Source organism: Gallus gallus, chromosome 17, assembly GCF_016699485.2.
Source record: "Gallus gallus isolate bGalGal1 chromosome 17, bGalGal1.mat.broiler.GRCg7b, whole genome shotgun sequence".
Classification (NCBI taxonomy): Eukaryota; Metazoa; Chordata; class Aves; order Galliformes; family Phasianidae; genus Gallus; species Gallus gallus.
The window spans coordinates 1,118,454-1,141,388 of record NC_052548.1 but is presented as its reverse complement, the minus strand read 5'-3'; the positions used below and the strand labels follow the sequence as shown (position 1 = coordinate 1,141,388).

The 22,935-nt window shown below is 63.2% G+C and overlaps 3 protein-coding genes across 8 annotated transcripts in view; 2 read left to right on the top strand and 1 right to left on the bottom strand.

The window, feature by feature from the left end:
* The first annotated feature begins 2,696 nt into the window (after nt 1-2,696).
* On the top strand, nt 2,697-6,345 carry Pou5f3 (POU domain class 5 transcription factor 3). Its single transcript, NM_001309372.2, has 5 exons — nt 2,697-3,329; nt 4,507-4,618; nt 4,781-4,911; nt 5,035-5,199; nt 5,379-6,345. Exons 1-5 carry the CDS (start codon nt 2,820-2,822, stop codon nt 5,628-5,630), a joined length of 1,170 nt encoding a protein of 389 aa, NP_001296301.2. The 5' UTR covers nt 2,697-2,819; the 3' UTR covers nt 5,631-6,345.
* A 1,670-nt stretch (nt 6,346-8,015) lies between these two features.
* FUT7 (fucosyltransferase 7) lies at nt 8,016-11,168 on the bottom strand. Of its 2 annotated transcripts, none has more exons than XM_025141318.3 (2): nt 11,070-11,168; nt 8,016-9,382 (listed from the first exon to the last, which is right to left on the bottom strand). In XM_025141318.3, the coding sequence occupies exon 2, from the start codon at nt 9,308-9,310 to the stop codon at nt 8,267-8,269; it is 1,044 nt and encodes a 347-aa protein (XP_024997086.1). In that variant the 5' UTR covers nt 9,311-9,382; nt 11,070-11,168; the 3' UTR covers nt 8,016-8,266. The 2 variants fall into 2 exon arrangements, with proteins under 2 accessions (XP_024997086.1, XP_015135100.1); XM_015279614.4 differs by having other exon boundaries at nt 8,016-9,336.
* Nucleotides 11,169-14,103: 2,935 nt separating this feature from the next.
* Nucleotides 14,104-22,935, top strand: part of ABCA2 (ATP binding cassette subfamily A member 2) — a 33,193-nt gene continuing 24,361 nt past the window's right edge. For 4 of the 5 annotated variants that reach the window (XM_015279612.4, XM_015279611.4, XM_015279610.4 and 1 more), the window contains exons 1-6: nt 14,104-14,295; nt 19,571-19,664; nt 20,445-20,447; nt 21,890-22,001; nt 22,422-22,588; nt 22,748-22,875. In XM_015279612.4, coding sequence (XP_015135098.2) covers nt 14,230-14,295; nt 19,571-19,664; nt 20,445-20,447; nt 21,890-22,001; nt 22,422-22,588; nt 22,748-22,875 — 570 coding nt within the window. In that variant the 5' untranslated portion in view covers nt 14,104-14,229. The remainder of the gene's footprint in view (nt 14,296-19,570; nt 19,665-20,444; nt 20,448-21,889; nt 22,002-22,421; nt 22,589-22,747; nt 22,876-22,935) is intronic. The other variant, XM_015279609.4, reaches the window with a different exon arrangement.

The window sequence follows — 22,935 nt, the reverse complement described above, 5'->3', positions numbered from 1 at the left end:
ATGTGCTGCCCAGGGGAAACGCAGCTCTCACACAATCACTGCCCCCAAAGTCCTCAGTTCAGTCTTTCCTTTGCTCCCAGAGCCTAACAGCTTCTCAAAGCACATCCAGGTATTTTGGCTTTCCCCACCCGTAAGGCAGCAGAGAAGGAAGAGCTGGCAGGTTCAGATGCGGCGGTGGTGTGGCTGACAGCCAAACCACACCCCAGGATCTGTACTGGGGAGGCCCTTCCAAGAACAGTGCTCTGAGCACAGCCACCCTCCAGGATGCTCAGCTCAGCTCCTGCCAGCCTTCTGCAGCCCCTGCATCATCCTCAGCACTGCAGCAGCTCTCTCCCAGAGCCCAGGGAGCGGGGGGACCCAGGCTGAGCAGAGGGGCATGGAAGCACAGAGCTCAGGTAGGCCCTGACACGCTCAGCCCCGGCCGCTCTGCTGGTGGAGCCAAGCAAATAATAGTGCCATGGAGGAGTGGCAGCTTTCCTATCAGGGTTGGGACTTTGGGGCTGAACCCAGCGCTTATGCCCTTCAGATGGGCCTGAGGTGCAGATGGGGACATGGGATCCAGTCAGGCCCCATCCCCATCATGTGCAGGTCTGCAGCCCACCACATGGCTCTACCTGGGCTGCACCAACTGAAACTGTGGCATCCAGCAGTGATAGCTGTGTCACTGACTGGCAGTGAATAAAACATCACCTTTGAGCACACACACCTAATACCTTTTTTCTCCAAGGGAGCGCAAGTCGGAACACTTGGCAAAGAGCAGAGACAAATGTTTACACATTTCTGCCGTCCCAGCTTGCTGCCTTCCTACTGACCTGGAGAGCATGCACAGTTCACTCCACTAAGCTTTTTCCAGCAGGATCCCACCAGCCTGGTGGGTTATAGGGCTTGGGCTGCCAGCAGGGACTGCAGCCAGAGACCACGTACAGAGAGCCTAGGGCATCCTGCCTGCAGCATCCCTCCTGCCCCAGGCACACAGCTCCAGGGATGTCCGCCCCAAAGGGAGAGGACATGTGAGCCACTGCTGCACAGTGACCCCCAGAATAGCCAGGCACCTCGTACGGCCCCAGAGATCGCCCCATTGAAATGTACAGGAGACGTCGAGGAACCCCACTGACTCGCTCCACATCCCCCAGCTAAAACCATCACTGCCACAATGGGCCCTGCTCCTACAAAGGGACAGTTCAAAGTCAACGTCTCCCTTCCCCTCTGCCTGTATATGAAAGGGAGCAGGAATGCGTTTGAGGCCCTGGCGGGCGGGCGGCCAGTCCCGCTTCCTGGGGGGATGGAGAGAAAGAGCAGGTTGGCAGGAGGAGGGGGCCCGGCCCAAGAACAATAAATCAAAGGGGAAGGGGGTTACTGCCCAGCCGAGGCATCTTCTGAAACCCCGGGGCCGCAGCTGGAGCCCGGGAGGAGCCGGGGCTGATGGCCGCGATTGGAATCCCACGGCGACACTTCCGCCGCTGGGATGCGATGGCACAGGGCGGGCGGCAGGGCAGCCTTTGGGGTGCTGCTGCTGTGGGGTGCGGTGCTGCACCTCTCTGCCTGATGCCGCCCCAGGCCAGGCTGACATCGGCACCTGTGTGCGTACCCGGGGCCGCGGAGCGAAGGGCCCCCACCAAGCAGCTCCCATCACAGGCAGCTCCCACAGACGCGGGGTTCCGCCGGGACTGCTCACGTCCCACCGGCTTTTCGCATCCTTCCCAGGCCGTCCTGCTGGGGCTGCCCTCCCTCCTCGGAGCCACGGGGTCGGGGTGAAGGCCCACCGAGGGCAGCAGGACGACGGAGGAGGCCTCAGCCTCCCTCGCCCCACCACTTTTCCCCTATATGACCGCCAATACAAGGGGCAGTTTCACTCCTCCGCTCACCCCTCCCGCTACACCGCGGCGCACAGCGACGGCTGCGGAAGCAGCAGCAGTGCCGTCCTGCCGAGCCTATCTCCTTGGCATATCTCAGGTGTGAGACTGCAGAGGCCAAACAGCGGCTCCCGGTAATCCGGGTTAATAAACAGGAGAAGGTGCGGTCCAACGCCCCGGCCCGCTCCTGGCCGCGGATCAGAGTGCCGGCCCCGAGCAGCGCTGGAGAGGAGGGAATGAAAGGGGAAACGCTGCGACCCGCGGCCTGACAGCTGCACTGTGCCGGGGCAGCGCGACAGGAGAGCTCTCGAGAGCAAATCTCAAGCGCGCTCCATCGCAGGGCCGACCGGTGCGGCTGGAGGACAGCACAGCAGTACGGCCCGCGCACCGCAGCACTCCTCTGCGGGGAGAGGGAGAGGAGCGCAGCGCTGCGGGGCCGGGCCGTGCCCGGGGAGCGCCGTGCGGGACACTGTGCGCCGTCCCGGGGCCGCGCCGGTGGGCGGACGGAGCAGAGCGCTAAGGCCGTGCAGACACAGACGGCACCACTGTTCCCAGGCGTCGGGGCGGCTCCCGTGCGCCCGTGCCATCCCCGTGCAATGCCCCGTCGCCGCCCCGGGCGGGAGATGCTGCGTGCAGACCTCCGCTGGCGGGCAGGACGGCGCCCCCCCTTCCTTCGCCCAACGGCCCCGGGGGCAGCGCGACGCGAACCCGACCCCCCACCCCCCAGAGAAAGGGGATCAAGTTCACGCCCGACCCACCGGCGGGGCCGCGCCGCCGGGGCCAATGGGGCGGGGGCCCATTTCCATACGGTCCGGCCCGGCCCGGCCCGGCCCCGCGGCGCTCAGTGGCCCCGGCGGCGCGGTAGCATGGAGGCAGCTCTCGGCGCTCCGCGCCCGGCTTGAGCGCGGCGGCCGGAACGAGCCGCAGCCCCGTCGGCGCCGCATGGAGCCCTAGGCCGCGGCCACCATGTTCAGCCCGGACGGGGGGCTGCCGGCCGCCCCATTCGGCCTATTGCCCGACGGCGGCCCGCCCTTCCCGCGCGGAGGCTACGACGGCGCGGCCGCGCAGCAGCTCTTCTTCCCCTTCGCCTCCGAGCCCGACGGCGCCCGCGACGCCGCGACGGCCCGCGCCTGGCTGCCCCCTCCCGCGGTGCCGCCCGCCAAGGCGGAGGCGCGCCCGGCCCGGCCGTGTCGCCAGGGCTCCCCCGAGCCCCGCGCCGCGCCGCCCGCCACGCCCTGCTGCGGCCCCGCGTGGGCCGCGCCGCCCTGGCCCGGGCCCGCGCCCCCCGCCGCCACCGCTGTGCCCGGCCCGCCCTTTCCCGGCCCCGCGGCCGCCGCCTTCCCCGCCGCGCCCGGCCACGCGCTGTGCCCCGCCGCCCTGCAGCCGAGCTCCGGCGGCCTCGCCAACCTGGGCAGCAGCGGCAGCTCCAGCGGCGCGGCCAGCGAGGGCGGCCACTCCAGCGACAGCGGAGACGAGGTGAGCTCTCCCCCGCCCCGAGCCCCGCGCCCCCCCAGCCCCGCGCCGCCGACCCCGCCGGGACTCGGCCGCCGCTCCCCCCGACGGCTGATTCGGTCCCGCCGACAGTGCCCGACCCCGAGAGCGTCGCGCGTCGGTCCCGCCGCGGCCGTCCGACCCTCCGCGGGGCCGAGGTGAGCGCTGCCCGCGATGGGGTCGGGCTGCTCCCGGCTTTCCCGGCCGTCGGGGCCCCGTGGCTGCGGCTCGGGCGGCGCTTCCTCGCCCCGGCGGCGTTCCCTCGCACAGCGCGGTTGCCTCCGACATCGAGGCGTGCGCACGTGCGCCTTTGCGGTGTGCAGTACTTCTGTGGTTTTTAACGTTCAGAGGAAAAGAGAACTGTAAAGGCCCCGGGTGGCCGTGCGGAGACATCCCCGGCTGCACGCCGCGGGACTGCGGTGCGAGTCCTTCGCTCGGCCCCGTTCCCGTACTCTGCGAAGGCCCCGAGGGGCCCTTCGTCCGCTGTGCCCGCAGCGTAGCGGGGCATTTCTCTGCCGGGGAGGGAGGGAGATCTTCGGACGTCTTCGGAGCTCTCAGCCCCGGCGGACGGTGGGTCCCGTCGGACCGCGCTCTGAGCTCCGCCTCCGAGCATCGCATTGGGGCCGGACAGCGGCACGCGCGACACCCACGGGTGGTTGACCGGCGGTTGTGTTTTGGGGGTATTGGTTTGAAGTCTTTTCTCGGCATCGCGTAGAAGCGTTCATCCCAGGCAGATACGCTCCGGGGTCAGCAGCGGCGGGGATGGCGGTCGTTTCAAAGTTTCTGCGTGTTTTCTCTGCTTGGGCCGGCCGGTTTTGTGTGAGCGGGTGCGGCGCGGTGGGGCTCCCGACCCCTGTGGAAGGAGTCGGATACGCCGGGCTCCCGGGGGTCGGCGAACGCGAGCGGCTGAGGCTGACGCTTGCCGGCAGGAGGCATGCATGTAAAAGCCAAAAACCTGCTGCGAATGTGTAAATGGCTTAAAGGATTGCGAAATGCCCGCGGCAGCACTTGGGGCCGTAGCGGTGGCAGGAAGCCGATGCGCTCGAGTGAGCGGCTGCCCCGAAGTGCGGATCCTGGCTGGGGGAACCACGCGAACCGCGCGGCTGTTGTCACCCGCGGTATCTCGAGCCATTCACCGCGTGTCTGCCTCTGCCTCTGCCAGGATGCGCCAACCTCAGAGGAGCTGGAGCAGTTTGCCAAGGACCTCAAGCACAAGCGCATCATGCTGGGCTTCACTCAGGCTGACGTGGGGCTGGCTCTGGGCACGCTCTATGGTAAGAGGGGAACCCGGTGACTCAGCTGGAAGAGCACCATGCTGGAACCGAACCGGGATGAGGCTCCTGGGGGCTGCGGGCTCAGTGCTGCTCCCGGGGGGCACAGCTCGGGGCCCGTGGGTTCGGGGGGAGCTGTGCATGATGTGCCACCTCCTCACGCAGGGAAGATGTTCAGCCAGACCACCATCTGCCGCTTCGAAGCTCTCCAGCTCAGCTTTAAGAACATGTGCAAGCTGAAGCCACTGCTGCAGCGTTGGCTCAATGAGGCAGAGAACACGGACAACATGCAGGAGGTATAGGGCAGAAAATGCATCTGTCTCCCCTGCGTCTGCAGGTGGGGGACAGTGGCGGGGGGCGGAGGGATACGGACAGCTCTGGGCCACCCTGTGACCAAGTGTGGTGTCTCTTACTTCCAGATGTGCAATGCAGAGCAAGTGCTGGCCCAAGCCCGGAAGAGAAAACGCAGGACCAGCATCGAGACCAACGTGAAGGGAACGCTGGAGAGCTTCTTCCGCAAATGTGTGAAGCCCAGTCCCCAGGAGATCTCCCAGATCGCTGAGGACCTCAACCTGGACAAAGACGTAGGTTTGGCAGGGCTGGGAGGGCGGGGGGGTCCCAAACAGCTTCAGCTCCAGAGCACCCCATGGGGCTGGTTTGGTGGTGGGAGGTGGGAAGGTGGCTGCGCTCGGTGCCCCCCCAGGCGCTCACACTGCGCAGTGCCGCTCATCCTTGCCCCTCCCCCTTCCCCCCTCCCTCGCAGGTTGTCCGGGTCTGGTTCTGCAACCGGCGTCAGAAAGGCAAGCGGCTGCTGCTGCCCTTTGGCAACGAGTCGGAGGGGGTGATGTACGACATGAACCAGTCCCTGGTGCCCCCTGGTCTGCCCATCCCAGTGACATCCCAGGGCTACAGCCTGGCGCCTTCCCCCCCCGTCTACATGCCACCTTTCCACAAGGCCGAGATGTTCCCCCCGCCTCTGCAGCCCGGGATCTCCATGAACAACAGCAGCCACTGAACAGCAGCGGGGTGGCAGGCAGCGGTGCGCCCATCCAGAGGCATCACCCCCCCCCCCCCCGCCTTCCCGGCCATGTGAGCGCTGTCCCAGCAGCAGCCCTGTGTGGGGTCAGCCCCTCCTGGGCCCCCCCTTCCCGTTACCTGCCTGGGGCCAGGGGGAGCCGCCTGTGCCAGGCCCCAGCCGAGCCGCTCTCCTGCGAGAACCAAAAAAAAGCATTTCTTAAATTGTTTTAGGGGTTGGGGGGAGGGGGATTTGTTGTTTATGTTTTTGGTGGGTTTTTTTAATGGTCTTGATTGTATTTCTAGTTTTTAAAAAGTGAAAAAATCTTTGTAGTGAAGGCTAGTTTCCCAGCTGCCCCCTCCCTGCCGTGTAGAGCAGGGATGGGGTGCTGCGGGGTGGGGGTCTCCTGCAGGTTCTGCGCCTGTCCGGGCAGCCGGGGGGAGCCAAGGGCCGTGGTGGTGCTGGGGGAGCCCGGCAGCCCCCATCCCCCCTGCCCACAGCACAGGAGAGGGGTTGTGCTGCACCCGCTGTGGGCAGAGTAGGGGGCAGGGAGGGCCGTGAGCCCACAGTGTCACCATGGAGCCAGTGGGGCTGACACCATCCTGTCCATGCTGCTAGCACCCCGTGCCTTTGAGCCTGCTGTAGTTGATGATTTATTTTTTTTCCTTAATCATATTCCCTCTGGCATTTAAATAAATCTCAGTTTCTGGGGGCATGAGAGCTAGTCAGCCCCTTCCTTTCTTTGCCTGCCTTGCACCCTGTGCCAGGCCAGTCCAGCTGTGCGGGGTGTGGGTGGGCTGATGTTTGTGTCCTGGCAGGAGCTCTGCTGAACAGCAGCACCCCAGATTGCAGCAGAGCTGCCACTTCATGCTGCCCCAGGCTGCTTGGGTCGCTGTGTGCTGGCCCTGGGGCTGCCTTGCCCTGGGTCTGGCTCTGTGCCGAAGGACCACTAACCCATGCACGGCTCCAGGGCTGGGTTAGGTCAGTGGGAGAACACAGCCTAGCTTTTTCTGCTCTGCAAAAGCAGACGTGTTAAGCAATATGTGTGTGTTTGGGTGGGCGGGGGGTCACTTTCCACACATACAGGGCTGCTGTTTTTTCTGTAGCTGCTCTTAGGAAAGGTGGAAGCTCAGCCTGGTGAGGGACGTCGGTGCTGGTGTGCAAGTGGTGCCCAAACCAGGAGCAGGACACTGCTAGGGGCTGACACCTCAAGCAATGAAATGACCAGAGCTCCAGTGAAATCTACTCTGAAAAGCCCCTTATTTAGTTCAGCTGGTGCCAGCAAACAATGCTCTTTGCCCTTTGGAGCTGGTCTATACCCTTGCTCCTTTGTGCTGTTCAGCAGAGTTGGTGTGGACTACTGAGTGGGGCATCTGGGGATCCCGAAAAGGGAAGGGATGGAAGTCCAGTCTGCATGCCAGCCCCACTGGGCAGCACCCTGTTGGCTCACCCTCGTGGGTAAAGAACTGAGGGAATGCATGGTGAGGGCCGGGGGATGCACGGAGTGAGGCAGGGACAGAGCAGCATAATCCCAGCCCTGTCATCCCATCACCCAGCCTCAACATCTGCTGCTGGACCCAGACAGGTGCTTCCGCTCCATGTGCCTGGGGGGCTGCCCAGGGTGCAGGGTGCCCGTGGAGCAGGCTTGGTGCAGGCACAGGGTCAGGCAGTGCCGAGTGGGCTGGGTGCTCCAAAGCACAGAGCGCCCACAGTGCTGGGTGTGCACAGCAGATGGTGGAAGTGATGCAGGGTGTCTGTGGTGCAGGGTGTCTGTGGTGCAGGGTGTGTGTGATGCAGGGTGTGTGCGATGCAGGGTGCCCAGGGTGCAGGGTGTGCAGGGGGCTGGTGGTGCCAAGGGTGCCAGCAGGGCAGGGTTTGCTCAGAGCTTTCTGTACAGCTCAGGACAGCACCATCTCAGCAGCTTCCTGTCACTGCATGCCAGCAGGGGAGTGAGAAACCACAGCCATTCTGCTCTGAGTTGCCTTGCACTGAGCAGGCTGTGATTGAATCTTGAGAGCATCTGATGTCCTGCTGGCACGGTGACACCTGCGGTAAGAGCGGGGTGGGGGAAATTGGTGCTGCAGGGCTGTGCTAGTGCAGAATTTGGGGCACAATAACGAAGTCCCCTCCCTGGCTGCAGGGTGCTGGGCCCCCAGCAGGATGTGGCTTCTTGCCTCGAGGTACAGGAGGGGTTGGCTCACCCACCAGGCTAGAAATGCCGGTGTGGAGCCTTTGCCACTGTGTACTCACTGCTCAGATAGCGGGGGGAGCACAGAGCAACTGCAGGGCATAGGGGGAAAGGGAGGTTGGGGAGCCCTGTTTGAGGGCTCCTAGAGCCCCTGCCTGCCCTCAGCCCTGCCCAGGCCCCAAGAGATGGGCAGAGCCTCAGGAAATTTGTGCTGTTTATTTCCAAAGCACCCTGTGGTTGCAGCAGCACCACAGTGAGGTAGGTCAGTACGGGGGTGGTTGTGGTGTGCAGGAAGTTCTGTCACGCGGTGTTGCTCAGGGTCACAGAGTGGCAACAGGGCGGCCAGGAGGAGAAGTCCCACATCCTCACTGCCTGACATCCTGTTCTCCAGGACTGCTCTCTGCCACCCAAATGCACCCCGGATGTATCCGGCAGTGCCAGCCCTGTGCTAGGAGTTGAACCAGCTCTGCAGGTCGGGATAGAGGCGGCCCTGGGGCAGGCGGGGGTACGTGGCACAGATGGTGCAGATGCGCTCCTTCCAATCTGCGTAGAGCTTCACGCTGTACCTCTTCTGCCACGCGAAGAACTGCTGGTAGCGGCTGGAGTTCATGGTCTTCAGGAAGGTGGCCAAATCTGCCAGGGAACTGAAGTCATCGACGTGAATGAATGAGTCTGCGGGGATGAACTGCTCGTAGTTGGCCCGGGGGGGGCCCAGCACCACTGGCACAGTGCCAGCCAGCAGAGAGTTCCTCCAGAGCTTCTCGGTGATGTAGTCCTGGTGGATGGAGTTCTCAAAGGCCAGGTAGAACTTGGACTTGGATGTTGTGGGCAAAAGGCAGTCCTTGCAAAGTGGCTTCTTGGCTGCTTTCCCATAGATATTCACGTGGAGATACCTGGACAGGTTCTTGTAGACTTCAGCTCTTTTCTGAGTCCTGTGATAGTTGCTAATAACCCAGGACACCAAGTTGGTCTTTGTGGGGATGCTCACAGTGGCTGACCGGTTGGGCACAAGCTTGCCATAGGGCATGAAGATGTCCGAGTCCCTTCTGTAGGTCATCACCCAGTTGAAGGTCTGGTTCCATCCTGCTAACGCTCTCGTGTTGGTGGGGGACTCCAGGGACACCCAGACCCAGCCCTGCCCGTGCGGTCTGTCTCGGGGCAGCCTGTCCCGGCCCCGCGGGAGAGTGGTGTGAAGGAACACCACCACGTCAGCCTGGCTCAGGAGCCGCCGCTCTGTGCTGAGCCGGCAGCCCGCAATGCCGTACTGCTCGCGACAGACATCCCCGCTTAGGTCTGGGACCTGCCTCGACGGCCACTCCCACACCAGGACTGTCAGCACCTTTGTGTGCTTGAGGGCTTCATCAGAGCTGTTGGATGAGCGGATGAAGCACTTCAGGTTCCAGAGCACGGTGACCAACAGCCCCGCAGTTACCACTGCCTTCACACTGGGCCGGCCCCACAACCAGCGCAGCAGCGGCAGCTCCCGGGACATGGTGCCTGGGGTCTGCTGGCGGCTCCCTGGACAGAGAAGAGGCCCAGGAGGGCCGTCAGCTCAGCCACCCAGCTGTGGGGCACGGGGCAGAGGGGAGACATGGGGTTGGTGAGGTTGGAGGAGGACTTCTTTGTGCTTCCTCCACCCAGACCCTATGGGGTTCAAGCACAGCATTGGGAACCCGGTGACCCTGACCCCTGTGTGCCCACAGCACCCACACCGGGGAAAAATCCCACATGCAAAAGATCAAAAGGCTGTGCCCAAGGCTACCTGGCAGGGCATGAAGAGACAGGAGTCATCCTGTCCCCGTCACCCCCAGCACTGTTGCTTACATCACCCCCACATACCCCCCCAGTGTCCCCATCTCGGGAGCAAGCGGTGCTGCTGCCAAAGGACACATAGAACAGCAGCCACCTGTCCTCTGGTCGGAGCTGATGAGCACCACTCTCAATGACACACAAGGCATGCTTGCCTTGCCACTTTCCCCCCGCCTCAGTTTCCCCATCTGATGAACGGACACAGTCCCACTCCACACTTCTCGCTTTGCCTGGGGGGAGCTGAGCTTGGGATGCAGCCAGGTTTGCTGCAGCAGAGCCCAAGAGGAGTGTGGTGTTCTTCCTGGGGGCTGCAGGATGAGATATCTACCAGGGGCGAGGGGCTGCTCTGGGTCCTGCCCCACTGCTGTGGGCAGGGAGCTGCAGGAAATGCCCATACTCTATGGCGAGGCCCCAGCTGTGAGTACACAGGCAGATTTGCCCTCGAGGTGTTCCTGGGAGCAACTGGCAAGTCCCAAATCTCAAGGCCAGAGAGCAGAGTCCTGCTCAAACCTTGTCCCCCTCACTCCACACCCTAGTGCAGCAAAGGCAGCGCTGGCCTCAGGGTGTCTCCCCAGACCACAAGCTGTCCAGGCTGAGAGCTTGATGTGCCCATCAATGCCCATCCTTTATTTCCAGCGTGTCCCAGATCCCCAGCCTGCAGGGCAGTGGGTGCTGCAGGAAGAGGGCCCTTCAGCTCTGTAGGGCTGCAGTGAGCAGGGCTCAGCCCATGGGCACAGGGCAGGAGTGGGTGCAGAGTGTCGAGGGGAATGCTCAAAACCCCCAAGAGTGTCAGCCCCAGGGGCTGCATGGCAGGTCTGCCTGTTTTTGCCATGTCAGGTCAATGCTGGGTGGCAGGGCCACGGGGCAGGCTGCAGGGCACAGCTCCCCAGTTCTGCTCCCCCGCCGCTGACAGCCTGCACTTCTGCTTGTGCTGCAGCCACATTCCTGGCAGGGCTCGGAGCCTGCAGGCTGCCCACTGCATTCAGCACAAAGACCATTTCCTTTCTGAGTAACGCCCAAAAGCCCACTGGATGCCTCTGACCCACTGCCAGCCAGGGGTGCTGGTCCCTCTGATTTCAGAGGGCTGTGGAAGAGGTTGCTCTGCTTTCTCAGCTGAGCTGCTGCAGCTTTGTTCTTGAAAATCCCTTCCCTGCTTTGGCCTTCTTGGTCTATCATGCTAAAATACATGAGCTAAGTTTAGGCTTCAGAAAAAAAATCATCATCCGCAGAGGGGAAGGCTGGGAAAGCTCTGCATGCTCCCCGCACTGTGTGCAGGCCGTGGCCCCCCACCCACCTGTCCCTGCAGTGGGGACACTGCCCCGCTTTGGAGGGACGCTCTGGGGAACCGTTGCCAGGCTGGCAGTGCCAGGAGCCGATGCGCTGCTCAGCCCCAGCCCTGATGCACAGCAGTGCTGGTGCGTGGGCTCAGCCCATAGACTTACCGTGAAAGGGACCGTGGCACAGCGCGGTGCAGCACAGCCAGGAAGGGTGACGGCCGTGTGGGAGCTGCGGGCAGCTGCTGGCTCTGGCCTGAAGTACTCAAAGGCTTCCTCTTTTCTGTGGTTTTGCTGTGCAACTGCCTCTCAGCAAATCCTTCCTGGTGTCAGAACCCTCTGAGCACTTCCCCTATGCAGAATGGGCGGTGATGTTTGGATGGGTGCATGCCCATGGCCAGATGTGTGCCTGTGCCAGATGGGATCCTGCTACCCCATGCAGTGTGCTGGCAGCCCGGCGGATGCTCACAGCTCCCTGTGCCCGGGTGTCCTGCCTCACGCCCTCCTGCTTCCCCTCGGCTCCTTGGCATGGCCGTGGTTCTGGGGGCTCCTTGCAGAAGAGGCATTTGACCCTTTGTAAGGTTTCCATTCTCCGAAGTGGTTTCTGATGAGTCAGCTTTGGAACTAAGAACAAAGAATACCTCCCTTCTGTTGAGCACCTTTCCTATCCCTGCTGCTAGCCAGACCCCCGATTAGCTGTGTTTTTTCCTTGTACCTGCCCCTGGTTTGGGGTTTACACAGTGTCCCCATGTCCCTGCACCAGGGGTGCCCTCACATGCAGACAGGGATGAGCTCCATGCCTACAGTCTACGGTCTCCAGCTCTCCCACCCCTTGCATGCCTTCTACCCCCACCCCACAGCAGAGGGGTACCAGGGGACAGGGAGGGGACATAGGGTGACACTGAGGAGGTGACAGCAGAGAGACACACTCAGCCTGGTCTGAGAGAACAGCAAGATGCTCATTGAGCTTGGACTGAAACCTGCTGCTGCCTCTGTGTTTGCTTCAGCCCACTGCAGAGCTGAGAGGGGCACAAAGGAGCCCAGCGCCTCAGCCTGGCACTGCCAGTGGGACCACCCAGGCCCCGGTTAGGCTGCGGCCGATGCCCACCTGGTGAGCGCTGGGAAGGAGCCCAGGTGTGCACGCTGGGTCTGTGCCTGTGCTGAGATGGGTGCGGCCCTGCCCTCGGCCAACCCAGTGTGCCACCCCACAGCTGGGTTGAAAACAGGATGCCAGCCTGATTTTGCCTTACAGTGACTCATCTTGAAACTGTCAGCTAAAGTGGCACCAGCAGCTCCTCTCTGCTGCCAGGCATGGCACCTGTGGCCAAAAGGGGAAGCGGGCACGTGTATGCCCCCACAGCACTGCACAGAGCTGCTCCTGTGCCCAGGTCCATCCATGCCATTGTTCTCATACATCTTTCCACCTGGTTGTGTCTTCACAGGCATCACTGTCTGGGCATCACCTTCCCATGCAGGGTGAAGAGGGGGGGAAACTGAGGGAGAGGCAGAGAGGACAGCTCCAGGGCACACGGTGCTCTCCTGTGCAGGCTGTCACTTTCACTGCACAGCGTGCATAGAGGAGGGGAGTGAGGTCCCACCATGCACTGTGCCCCTAAACCACTCCATGGGGATCCTCGGGATGTTCGAACAGCTCTGTGGAATGCCCCCATTGTACCCCTGTTCCTTTCCAGCCCTGGGCTGGTGGCACTGCCCTCTGGACCCACAGTGCTGATGGAGCACCAGAGGGCACTGCAGGCAGCAGCTGGCACCAGGCTGGGCACGGCATAGCAGGGCTCTGTGGTTTCAGTGCAGCTCTCAGAGACCTCTGATGCCAACTGCAGCACCGGGGTTGGGTGTTTTTCTCCCTCAGACTGGTGCCCTGTTTCCTGTTACCTTTGTTACCCCTCCTTTCTGTGTTTCTTCTCCTCCCTAATTGCCAGCCCAGATACCTGGCACTGCACACCTGAGGCCGCCCCAACCTGAGCACCGCTGGCAGCACTCCCTGCCCAACACAGGTGGCTTCGGCGTTTCTATCACAGGCTGCACAGAGAGCAGTGCTGTGGCCCCGCTTCCCCCTGTGCTGCTGAGAGCAAACACCGCCAGGGTTTTGGAGCAGGAGGAATGCTGCACGGGTGTCCCTTGTCCTCAGCCACTGCACACCAGCCCCGGGAGGTGGCAATTGCCTGGCAGAGATGCCATGCAAGGTTTCACCCAGAAGTTTTTTGAATAATGGCACTTCATGGCAGGACAAGGGAAGCTTTTGTGGTGCCCAGGCAGCTGCTCCAGAGCAAAGCCTGCAACACCATTGCCCTTAGCAACACAACTCGGAGGCGGGCAGGCAAGGCACTCACTGTGCTGCCCTTGGCCCTGGCAGCAGCGTGGGGTCAGGATGGTAGGAGATATGGCAAGAGAGGAAGGGGAGCAGGGGTATGCAGTGGGAGCAGTGCAGCTGAGGGCCACAGCCCTGGCCCCTGGAACTGCCTCTGCTCTTCTGCGAACACAAGCAACAGAGGGGGCACCCCCAAAGGCTCTTTCCCAGTGTGGTCCCCCTGACGAGCCTTGCCACAGGGGGTGGGCACAGTGGGTCTGTGGCACTGTGTGCCACATCCAGGAGGAAAAAGGGTCACTGCTGTGTTACAAAAGCAACCACCAGGAAGAGACGGGTTCATGTAATTCTCCCCATAACCGGTCCTCCGGGCTACAACAAGCAAGAGCACTGCCCTGGACACTTCTCGGGGTGAGGATGTGCGCCATAACTGCCACGGGCTCAGCAGGGTCTGCGGTGCCACGGATCCACCGCCACTGCTGCCCAGAGCTGCGGGTGCCCACCCCTGAAGGTGCCCAAGGCTGCGGACGGGCCCTTGGCAGCCCGAGCTGGGAGGCAGCCAGCCCACGGCAGGGGTGGGGTTGGGGGCTTTAAGGTCCCTCCAACCCAACCGTGCTGTAACTGCGCTCCCTGATGAAGAGAAGAGCAGAGGCTGCCGGTGCCCCGCACGCCTCCGGGGCGGACGAGAGCACCGGGGCGGTGCATCCCGCAGCGCGGCCGCGAGGTGCGTCACCGTGCGACTCTGCCCCGCGCCCCGCGGCCACCGCAGCGGAGTCCCGGCGGTGCCTTTAAGGGGCGGCAGCCGCAGGTCGGGGGCGGTGCTGCGCAGGGCCGGGCCGGGGACGGCGGGGACGGCCGCCTGCTGCCAGCCCCGCCGAGCCGAGCCGAGCCTGCTGCGGACAAAGGCGGCGGCCCGCGCCGGGTATGGCGGTGGGAGGTGGCTGAAGCGCGGCGCCGAGCGGAGCGGAGCGGGGCTGTCCCCGCGGTGGGGCCGGCGCGGCCATGGGGTTCTTGCACCAGCTCCATCTCCTGCTCTGGAAGAACGTGACGCTGAAGCGGCGCAGCCCGGTGAGCGCCGACGATCCGGGGGCCGTGCGGCGCGGCGGGGCCCGATGCGGGAGCGGCGCGCGGTGAACCGCGGCCCCCGGCCCGAAGGGTCTCCCCGCGGATCCGCCCGCCGGGCCGGCTCGGGGCTGCGGCGCTGTGCGGGGCGATGCGCGGGATGAGCGCGGCCCGTCGCCGGCGGAGGATCTCCTCCCGGTGCCGCGGGGCGCTGCGCATCGCTGGCGGCCGTGCGGCGGGCAGGGCCGTCCCGGGTTCGCCGCTCCCTTTGACGCCTCGGGGTGCCTTCTCTTCTTCTTGGCCGGGCTCAGGGGATGAATAATTCATGGAGCGCTGGATGCGGACATCTAGCGACGTCTGCTCGCCCCGGGGGCCGGGGAGAAAGGAGCGCGGATGCCATCCGCGTACGAACGGAGCAGCCGAGGCTCGCCCCTCGCACCCCGCAGCCCGGAAACGCGGCTCAGCAGCAACAGTTGGCTCCTCGGCCCTCCCCGGGTCCCACCGTGCGCAGTCTCTGCCCCCCCCCCCCCCGGCCCGTGCCGGCTGCGCTGGGCGCTCTCGGGCTGCGCCTCGAGGCCGCGTCTCGGGGCTGAGAGCCTTCCCGAGCGCTCGCTATCTGCGCGCTATAAATAGGATTCCAAACCGTACGTGGGTCGGGGCTGCGGCTTCCCCGCCCGCTGGGCTCCGCGCGCACCAGGCGGAGGGACGCGGGGCTCTGCAGGTCCCCTCGGGCCCTGCTCAGCTCCCCGGGGAGGTGCCGGCTCCCCGCTACCCGCCCCCGGGGGGGCACCGGCACCGCGCTGCCGGACGTCCGTCTGTCCATCCACCCATTGCGGTGCGCGCAATGCGCCGGGGTCTGGGAACCGGATTAACCCTTCCGTGGCCTCGTCGGCCTGCAGCATGCAGGGGAGGGCGTGATGGGAGGAGGGGGCGTCGGGCTCCGTGTGTGCGGGAGGCGCGATGCCGGCGGACAGCCCTTCCCACTCCCACGGCCCGGAGGTCCCCGCGGCCCGGCGCGCGTGCAGGGCTGGCCGGGGATGGGTGCGGGGAGACGGTTATTTTTAGAGGCTGGGGGAGGGTAGCGAACTGCTGCTCTCAGTCTGGTGATGCTCGCTCCTCTTCCCTCCCGAACGCTGTGCAGGCCGATCCTGCCGGCCTCTTTAACCATCCCGATACCCGCAGAGCTGTGTGGGTGGGCAGGGTGAGGCCGTGCTGCGGGCAGGTGTCTGCCTGGGAAGCCCTGCGCGTGGCTGAGGGCGAGCTCCTTCGGCTGAGTCATCCCTCTCCCTGCCCCGCACAGCTGGGGGCTGCCTGGTCCCCATGTGCTACAGCCCGGCCCGCGGGGCTGCTACGGCGCGCTCGACTATCAGTAGCTGCCCCGCCATGCTGCCCTGTACCCAGGCACTAAGCCTGGTGGCTTTACGGTCTGAGGATACATGCACCCTTTGGGTATCCCTGTGCCTCTGCAGCCTCCCTGCTCAGCTGGCAGTGCAAGAGTGCAGCACTGAGCAGAGCTGCCCGGTGCTGGCTGGCTGGGGCAGCCTTAGGCCCTGTGCCAAAACCCAGCCTCGGCAGCCCTGCAAGTGCCTGCAGCCTGCGCCTGGCTGAGATGCCCTGCCTGGGTCCGGGCCCCATGTAGAGGCAGACATCTCACAGAGTGCTGCCAGCCCTGAGTGCCCTGCGCTGACCCTGTGATGCCACGTGGAGGCGAGTGGCCCCAACAGGGTGTTGGAGCAGGACGGGGCTGAGAATGGGACCCATCCCTGGCTGCACGGCGGGGAGCAGCTGGGCTCCCACCCCTCTCATGGAGGCAGCATGGTACCAGTGGCTGTGCCCTGCCGGCAGCTGGCGTGCAGCACTGCCCTGCTGCGTGTGCCTCGAAGTACAGGGCCTGCTCCTTCCTGGTGACATCTGGGCCACAGGCTCTGGGGCAGCAGGGCACGGGATGGGGGAGGGTTTCTCTCTCAGACAGATGCCTCATGCTTGGCAGAGCTCAGGAGGGCTGGGGCCGGTCCCTTGCTCTGCCACTGAGCTGCTGGTGGCTGTGGGGAAGTCACCATCATCAATGGCACTCAGACATGCCAGCCTGTGCCCAAGATAGTGCTTTCAGGGCAGGCTTCTCCTCAGGCTCTCCCCTTGGCAAAGGCTTGGCTTGTCCACCTGTGGTGCAGCAGTGACAGGTGCCAGCCTTGCGCAGGGTGGCTCGGAGAGGCACCTGACCTTCTGTGCCACGTGTCACCTTCTGGGACCCTCTGTTTCCCAGGCCTCCCCAGGGGGAGGTTTGCTTTGTGCTTGAAGCCCAGTCTGTGGTGACTGTGGTTTTATTCTTCCCAGGGCAGAATTCAAAGCAGGAGATGTGCTGTGATGGGTGCGCAGTGAACTGCATGGCCATGGGGCAGAGCGGAGTGCAGGCACCGTTCTGCAGGGCAGGGGGTGGTTCAGCAGCCCCGGGCAGTGCAGCTGGAGAAGTGCCTCCACTACTGGGATGGGGAGCAGAGCTGCGTGCATCTTGTTGAGGGATGGGCTCTCAGATAACTCTCAATAGTTAATTAAACCTACGTGGGGTATACAATGAACAGGTGAACTCAAGTTACCCTGGACACTGAGGGTAAAGCTGAGGGTTTTTGGCAGCCTTTTTTAGCTGCTTTCTGCACAAATGTGGTTGGGACAGGAAGGCAGCTGCCACAAGAGTTACTGGCTTTGAAGTGCCAGCGATGGAGGGGCACTGTTGGATGTTACTTGGCATCTTATTTGAAAGGGCTGGCTGCATGGGACTCCTGGAGGAGTGGTGGACAGAAGGTGAGGCTCTGGGCACTGCAGCTTGTCTCCTTCTCTGTTCCTCACTGAAGGGCTGGGAATCATCCCACTGCACAGGGGAATTGTTCTGAAAAGTCCTTCTGTGAGTGACCGAGTAGGATGGCCTCAATGCCCCTAGAAAAAGGATGCGATGCTCAGGCATCAGACTCTGGCATCCTGCTCCTGCCACAAGCTCCCAGAAGCTGTCCCAGCACTGGGTGGGAGCTGACGTCAGCCCTGACCAGGGATCACTGGGCTGGGCCCTGCACTGACGCAGGGTGCTCTTTGCCCCCTCTCTGTTTGCAGCTGGTGCCGGGGAGACGCGGCAGTGCCAGGCAGCATCCCTGTGGGTCACCACCCCCTCTCAGGGGCTGTGGGTTTGCCCAGCTCTGAGCGCTGCCCTGGGGTGCTGAGCTCTGCAATACCCTGCTCGCAAGGACTGCATCTTGATGTCAGCTGTAATACCGTGTTTGCAGTAAGCAGGCATTTGGCAATGCTGTGATTAAAGCTTGGTGCCATCAAAACGTTTTCTTCAGCCTTAGAAGTTGGGCAGCAGGGCATTGCTGCCTCCCTGCTCCCCTGGTTAGAGGTCAGGCAAACCCTTGCCCTGGTACCCTTCCCTGGACAGTCCCAATACGATACACTCTCCCTCTGCCCCCCAGTGTCCCATGCCCGTAGGTGGTGACCACCAGTGGCAGGCTGAGGCTGTGCTGGGATGGTGCCCTCCTGTCAGCCCCCTGAGTGAGTGCCTGATGCTGGGACAGGCATGAGGGAGGGTTTTCCTGCCCAGCCCCATTTCTGGTTTGATCCAGGGAAGGAGCTGAGCAGGAGGTCAATGACCTGCTTTAAAACACACAACAACAAACAGGCCCTTCCTTTTGCCAACAAGGACCAAACAGTCTCCAAAGGAGCCCTGCCTGGTACGGTCCTAGTGCAGGCTGCTGCGGGGGCAGCGCAGGGACAGACCCACACCCATCTGCACACAGAGATGCCATTGTGTGCCTGGTAAACAGGCAGCAGGCAGGGAGGGGTGCAGGCAGCCCATGGCAGCTGGACCGTGGGCAGGGCACGTTGGGATGTCCCCTGCCAGCCTCCAGCACAGGGATGGTGACAGCAGGACGGGTGCGTGGGACCAGGGGTGCTGCACAAACAGGGATCCCCCATCCCTGGCGCCGCTCCCGGGCAGCCTGGCCTCCTTCCTGGGGCATCTTCCATTCCCATCCCCTCCACACCTTGTTCCTCCATTATCTTCTTTCTCCCAGATCTCGTTCCCAACATGGAGTGGGCGGTGGAGAGGCTTCCCAGGGTGGGCTGGGAATGTGGTGGGCAGCACCCATGGAAGTACCCATGGCCACACACGGGGATGAGGCCAAGAGAGCAGGGGCAACCCAGCCCAGGTGCCCTGTGACCCAGCCAGCGTGGCCAGGCAGCACCAGGACTGAGCGTGGAGGGGCTTTGCTGCTTTCCAGCATATCTGACCTCAGCCCTAAGTCATGATGTGAGGTTGCCCTCTCTGCTTAGGTCACCTGGGTCTGGTCTGGCCCTGGAGCAGGTGGAGATTGGCTCACCTCACGCTGTGCCTCAGTTTCCTGAGGTGTTTCCCGATGTGGTGTTTCCTGTTCTGCTTGCTGTGCAAGGCAACAGTGGGACTGTGGTGTGGTCTCGACACTCCTGGTCCAAACCAGCAGTAGCTGTGCCTGCAACTGCAGACAGCTGAAGGTGTTGGTGCCCTTCCCTAGGGCCTCTGGGCACAGAGCCCAGCCTGGGCCACTTGTGCTATTGGGGTCAGGGATTCCTGGGGATTTGCTGTGATTCACCATATGCTGCTGGTGGAAATCCTGTCCAGCTGTTGCCTTCCGGGAGGGCACAGAGGGGACCCCCCGCACTGTCCCAGTCACACCTGGATGTGGTTGCAGCTCCTGACTGGGTGCCTCCTCACCCCAACAGCATCGAGGCCTGCTGCCTGCCTTGGCCCTGCCACTGGCACAGGGCTGGGGGCTCCCTGGGGCCCAGCTGGCCATGGGTAGAGTTGTCATGGGGCAGGGATGCTTTGGACACACCAGGTCATCCATGGAGACCCAGCAGGAACATGAGGATGCCGGGTCATGCCAGCTGCTGGCTGGTACTGCCAGGAAGGTGTCTGTGGCTCTTCGTAGGCACTGAGCTGTCTTCCCAGTTGTGATGGCCCATCAGGGTTTGTGCTGGTGCCCTGGCACCCATCTACCAGGGGCTCGCCAGCCCAATGTGTTCCTACCCTGTGGTGCCCCTGGCAGGAAGAGCGGGCAGTTGGAGAAGTGCAGGTGTGTGTGGCCCCGTTCGTCTCTGGCAGAGCTGTGGTGCAGGACGTGGGCATAGTGCTGTGCTGCACTGGGGCACAAGCAGGGGGTGCCCCCAGGACCTCCATCCTGGTGATGCCCATGCTCCTCCCTGGCGAGGGGGTCCTGGCCACGAGCATCACAGTCCACCTGCTTTGTGTCATCTGCAGTGGGTGCTGGCCTTTGAGATCTTCATCCCGCTGGTGCTCTTCTTCATCCTCCTGGGGCTGAGGCAGAAGAAGCCGACCATCCCCGTGAAGGAAGGTGCGTGTGAGCAGGTGGTGCCCAGGGCATCCACACCTGGGGGAAGGACGGGAACACTGGGGAGCTGTTCCAGCCCCCTGGGACAACCTGGGGCTGAGAAGGATGCTGACAGCTGGCAGGGATCCCTTGGAGCCTTTTGGGGGGTAGTATAGAGGAGGGGCGGCATACCAGAATGATGGGGTTAGAGAGCCAGAGGCATTCCCAACCAGGGCGGGCTCCCCTGGGACCAGCCAGGCAGAGGGGTGGTGGAGCTGGGTGGTGCCAGGACAGCTGCAGTGCCCAGAGCTCCTAGGGAGCAGCTGGGGGGATTCTGGGGAGGGGCAGGGGCTGTGCTCTGTGTGTAGCCCTGAACATGGCTGCGGAGGCTTGGAGGCTTGCCGGGCTGGGGCAAAGCCAGCAATGGATGGGGCAGGAGCTCAAAGTGCCCTGGAGGTGTGCAGCTGGAGGTTGTGGGGCCGTGCCACCAGGAGGAGGACAGTGTGGCAGCAAGATGCCCGGAGTTGTCCACCCGGGGGGCACAGCGGGGCCGGATGGAGGTGCCAGGAGCTGGCGGCTGTGTTCCTGCATGACGAAGCCTGAGCCTTTGTTTCAGCACGTGCCAACGAGGGAAAGCCCAGTGGAGGGCAGTGATGGGTGCTGCTTTGGTTCCTGCCCTGCTGCTGACGTGCACTGTGTTGTGTTTTTTGGTTTGTTTTTTCTTTCTTTTCTCTCATGTTTTCTTTTTCTTTCCCACCATCATCCCCGCCTGCCTGCCCTCCATGCCTCTACTGCATGCTCCAGTGTGTAAGTTGGTTGGACGGGTGGGTGCCTCTCCCCCTCCCCTGCCTTTGCCAGCCAGGAGTTTTGGGGATACAGCCTGATTGGGATCAGCTCACTGTGGTCTAATCAGCACCTCTGTAACCTGTCGCTTTCCTCCCTGGCTGGTGAAGATGAGCTTGAGCTGTTGTGCCCAGGGCCCCTCTGTTGCTGCCTGCAGTGGGTTTTTGTTACTGGCCCAGACTGAGGCTGGGTTCAGAGGGTGCTTGGGGCCACTGGCAGCTGTGACCCAGGCAGGTTGAGCTGTACAGGGCTTCCCAGGCTGTCTCTCCCCCATCTCTCCTGGGGCAAACCCTGCTGCCTGCAGACTGCGATGCAGCTTGTGGTTGCCCAGCTGTGCCTGTGCTCACCCCCGAAGCAGCCAGGCTCCAGGCAGCTATAGTCCCCTGCCACCAGGTTCCTGTCCCAGCCTCTGAGCTCCGGGATGGAGCTGGACATGGCACTCTCTATAGGAGCCAGAAGGACAGTGAGATGCCACCTGAGTGATGCTCTTGTCATCTCTCTGTGGCATGGCTGCCAGCATGGGGCCTATCCAGCCTGTGGCTCCATGCTCTGCCTGTCCCCGTTTGCCCTGAACTGGCCCTGTCTGTTCACACAAGCCCATCTTCACCAGCCCTCCTGTCTTGACTGTGCGCTGACCTGCCTCTAACTGGGGCTGGGGCTGGGGCTTGCCCCTCTTGCAGAACCCCCATCCCTGCCAAGTGCTGCCCAGAGACCACCTTGGGTCCCCCTCAGGAGGGGCTGCCGGGCTTCCTCTGCCTGGGAAGGACTGGGGAAGGCTGTGGCTGGTAAGGGCTCAGCCCTGGCCAGGGTGGGCATTTGCTGTCTCCTTGCTGCTCCTTGCTTTCTCCATCTCCCTCCTTACCGTGTCTCCATTTCTCACCTCCAGCAGCCGCACATCGAGGCAGCCGGGTGGGGAGGAGGATGGGTCTCGAGGGCCTGGGGGTCCTGGGAAGTTCTGGGGGCCAATTCTTTCCTGTTGTATTCTTCCTCCTTCTCTTCCTCTGGAAATGCAGCGGTGTCTCTGAGGTTACTAACAAGAGCAGCTGAGAGGCCGGGGGAGGTTGGCAGCACCCCAGTGGGCAAGCATCAGAAGTCAGCATTGTCCTGGGGCCTGGTGGCCACTGCCACCCAGAGGGGAGCAGGCACGGGCTGCTGGGGGGGAGCTGGGTGGCCCTGGTGGCGGGCAGGAGCTGCTCCCAGCCCCAGGGAGCTGCTGGTGGGACTGCCTCAGTAGGCTGCAGACTTCTGAGCCTGGCTGCCCAGCCTCCCCCTGGGCCTCGCCAGATGCAGTGTGTGCTTCTTTCTGAACTGAGTGTCTGTCTCCCTGGTGGCCCCTGCCTGCCCTTGCCTTTCCTCCTTCCTGCCCCTGCCTTCCCTTGCCTCTTCTACACTCTTACTGGCTCCAGCTTTCTACACGGCGGCCCCGCTCACCTCGGCCGGGATCCTGCCTGTCATGCAGTCCCTGTGTCCCGACGGCCAGCGCGATGAGTTTGGCTTCCTGCAGTACTCCAACTCCACGTGAGTCCTACCTTGCCATGCTCTTCTTGGTCCCCTACGTGCACATGTACACACATGCACATGCGCGTTCAAATGCGTGCCTGTGCACGGTCTACCCGTTCTCACATTGGTGACATCCGACCGCATTCTGCACCAGAAGTTGCAGCAGTGCACATTCTCAGAAGCATTTGGGTGCAGAGTGCCATGTCCCCAGGGGGCGGGGGACACCTTAGCCCATTCATTTCCCTACATGTGCAGTGGCAGCATTTTGGGAGGAGGAAGGAGGTGGCCCTGGGGACACCTAGGATTGCTGGCTCTTTCCCCTGCATCCCTGGCACATGCACGGGTAGACGTGCCGCTGCACGGTGCACCTGAGGGACTCGACCCCCCAGGCTGCGTGTGCCCCACACCTGATGCTGCACGGTACTCTGCTCCCTGCAGGGTGACACAGCTCCTGGAGCACCTCAGCGAGGTGGTGGAGCAGAGCAACTTGTTTGATCCAGAGCACCCAGGCCTGGAGGAGGAGCTAGAATCCCTGCGCCGGCGCCTGGAGGCTCTCAGCAGCAGCGAGCCCAGCTCCATGGAGACCCACTTCAGCAGCCGGGCAGGTCAGTAGGGGGGTCCCTTCAGTGGACACCCAGCGACATGGCAGTGCCCAGCCACAGGCCCTTGTGGCAGAGCTGGCTCTGAGATGTCCCTCTGTGGGGCTGGGCCACGTCCTGGCCACTCATGGGCTGCTCTCACCCCCCCGCTTTGCTCCTTGACAGGATCTGGTTTCACACTGGGGTGGGCAGCTAAGGACCGGGGGGAACTGCACCACTTCCTCACACAGAACCTATCCCTTCCCAATGGCACAGCTGAGCTGCTCCTGGGCTCCAGCGTTGACCTGCGGGAGGTGGGTGACTCTGTGGGGTTTGCTGAGCTCAGTGCTGCAGCAGCTGGTGGGCGTATCCTG

What these genes read in the sequence shown, in the direction of transcription:
- Pou5f3 (NM_001309372.2), top strand. Translation starts at nt 2,820, where the DNA reads ATGTTCAGCCCGGACGGGGGGCTGCCGGCCGCCCCATTCGGCCTATTG. An exon ending in GGCTCTGGGCACGCTCTATG is followed by an intron (nt 4,619 to 4,780) that starts GTAAGAGGGGAA and finishes CTCCTCACGCAG; the next exon opens with GGAAGATGTTCAGCCAGACC. An exon ending in ACACGGACAACATGCAGGAG is followed by an intron (nt 4,912 to 5,034) that starts GTATAGGGCAGA and finishes TCTTACTTCCAG; the next exon opens with ATGTGCAATGCAGAGCAAGT.
- FUT7 (XM_025141318.3), bottom strand. Translation starts at nt 9,310, where the DNA reads ATGTCCCGGGAGCTGCCGCTGCTGCGCTGGTTGTGGGGCCGGCCCAGT.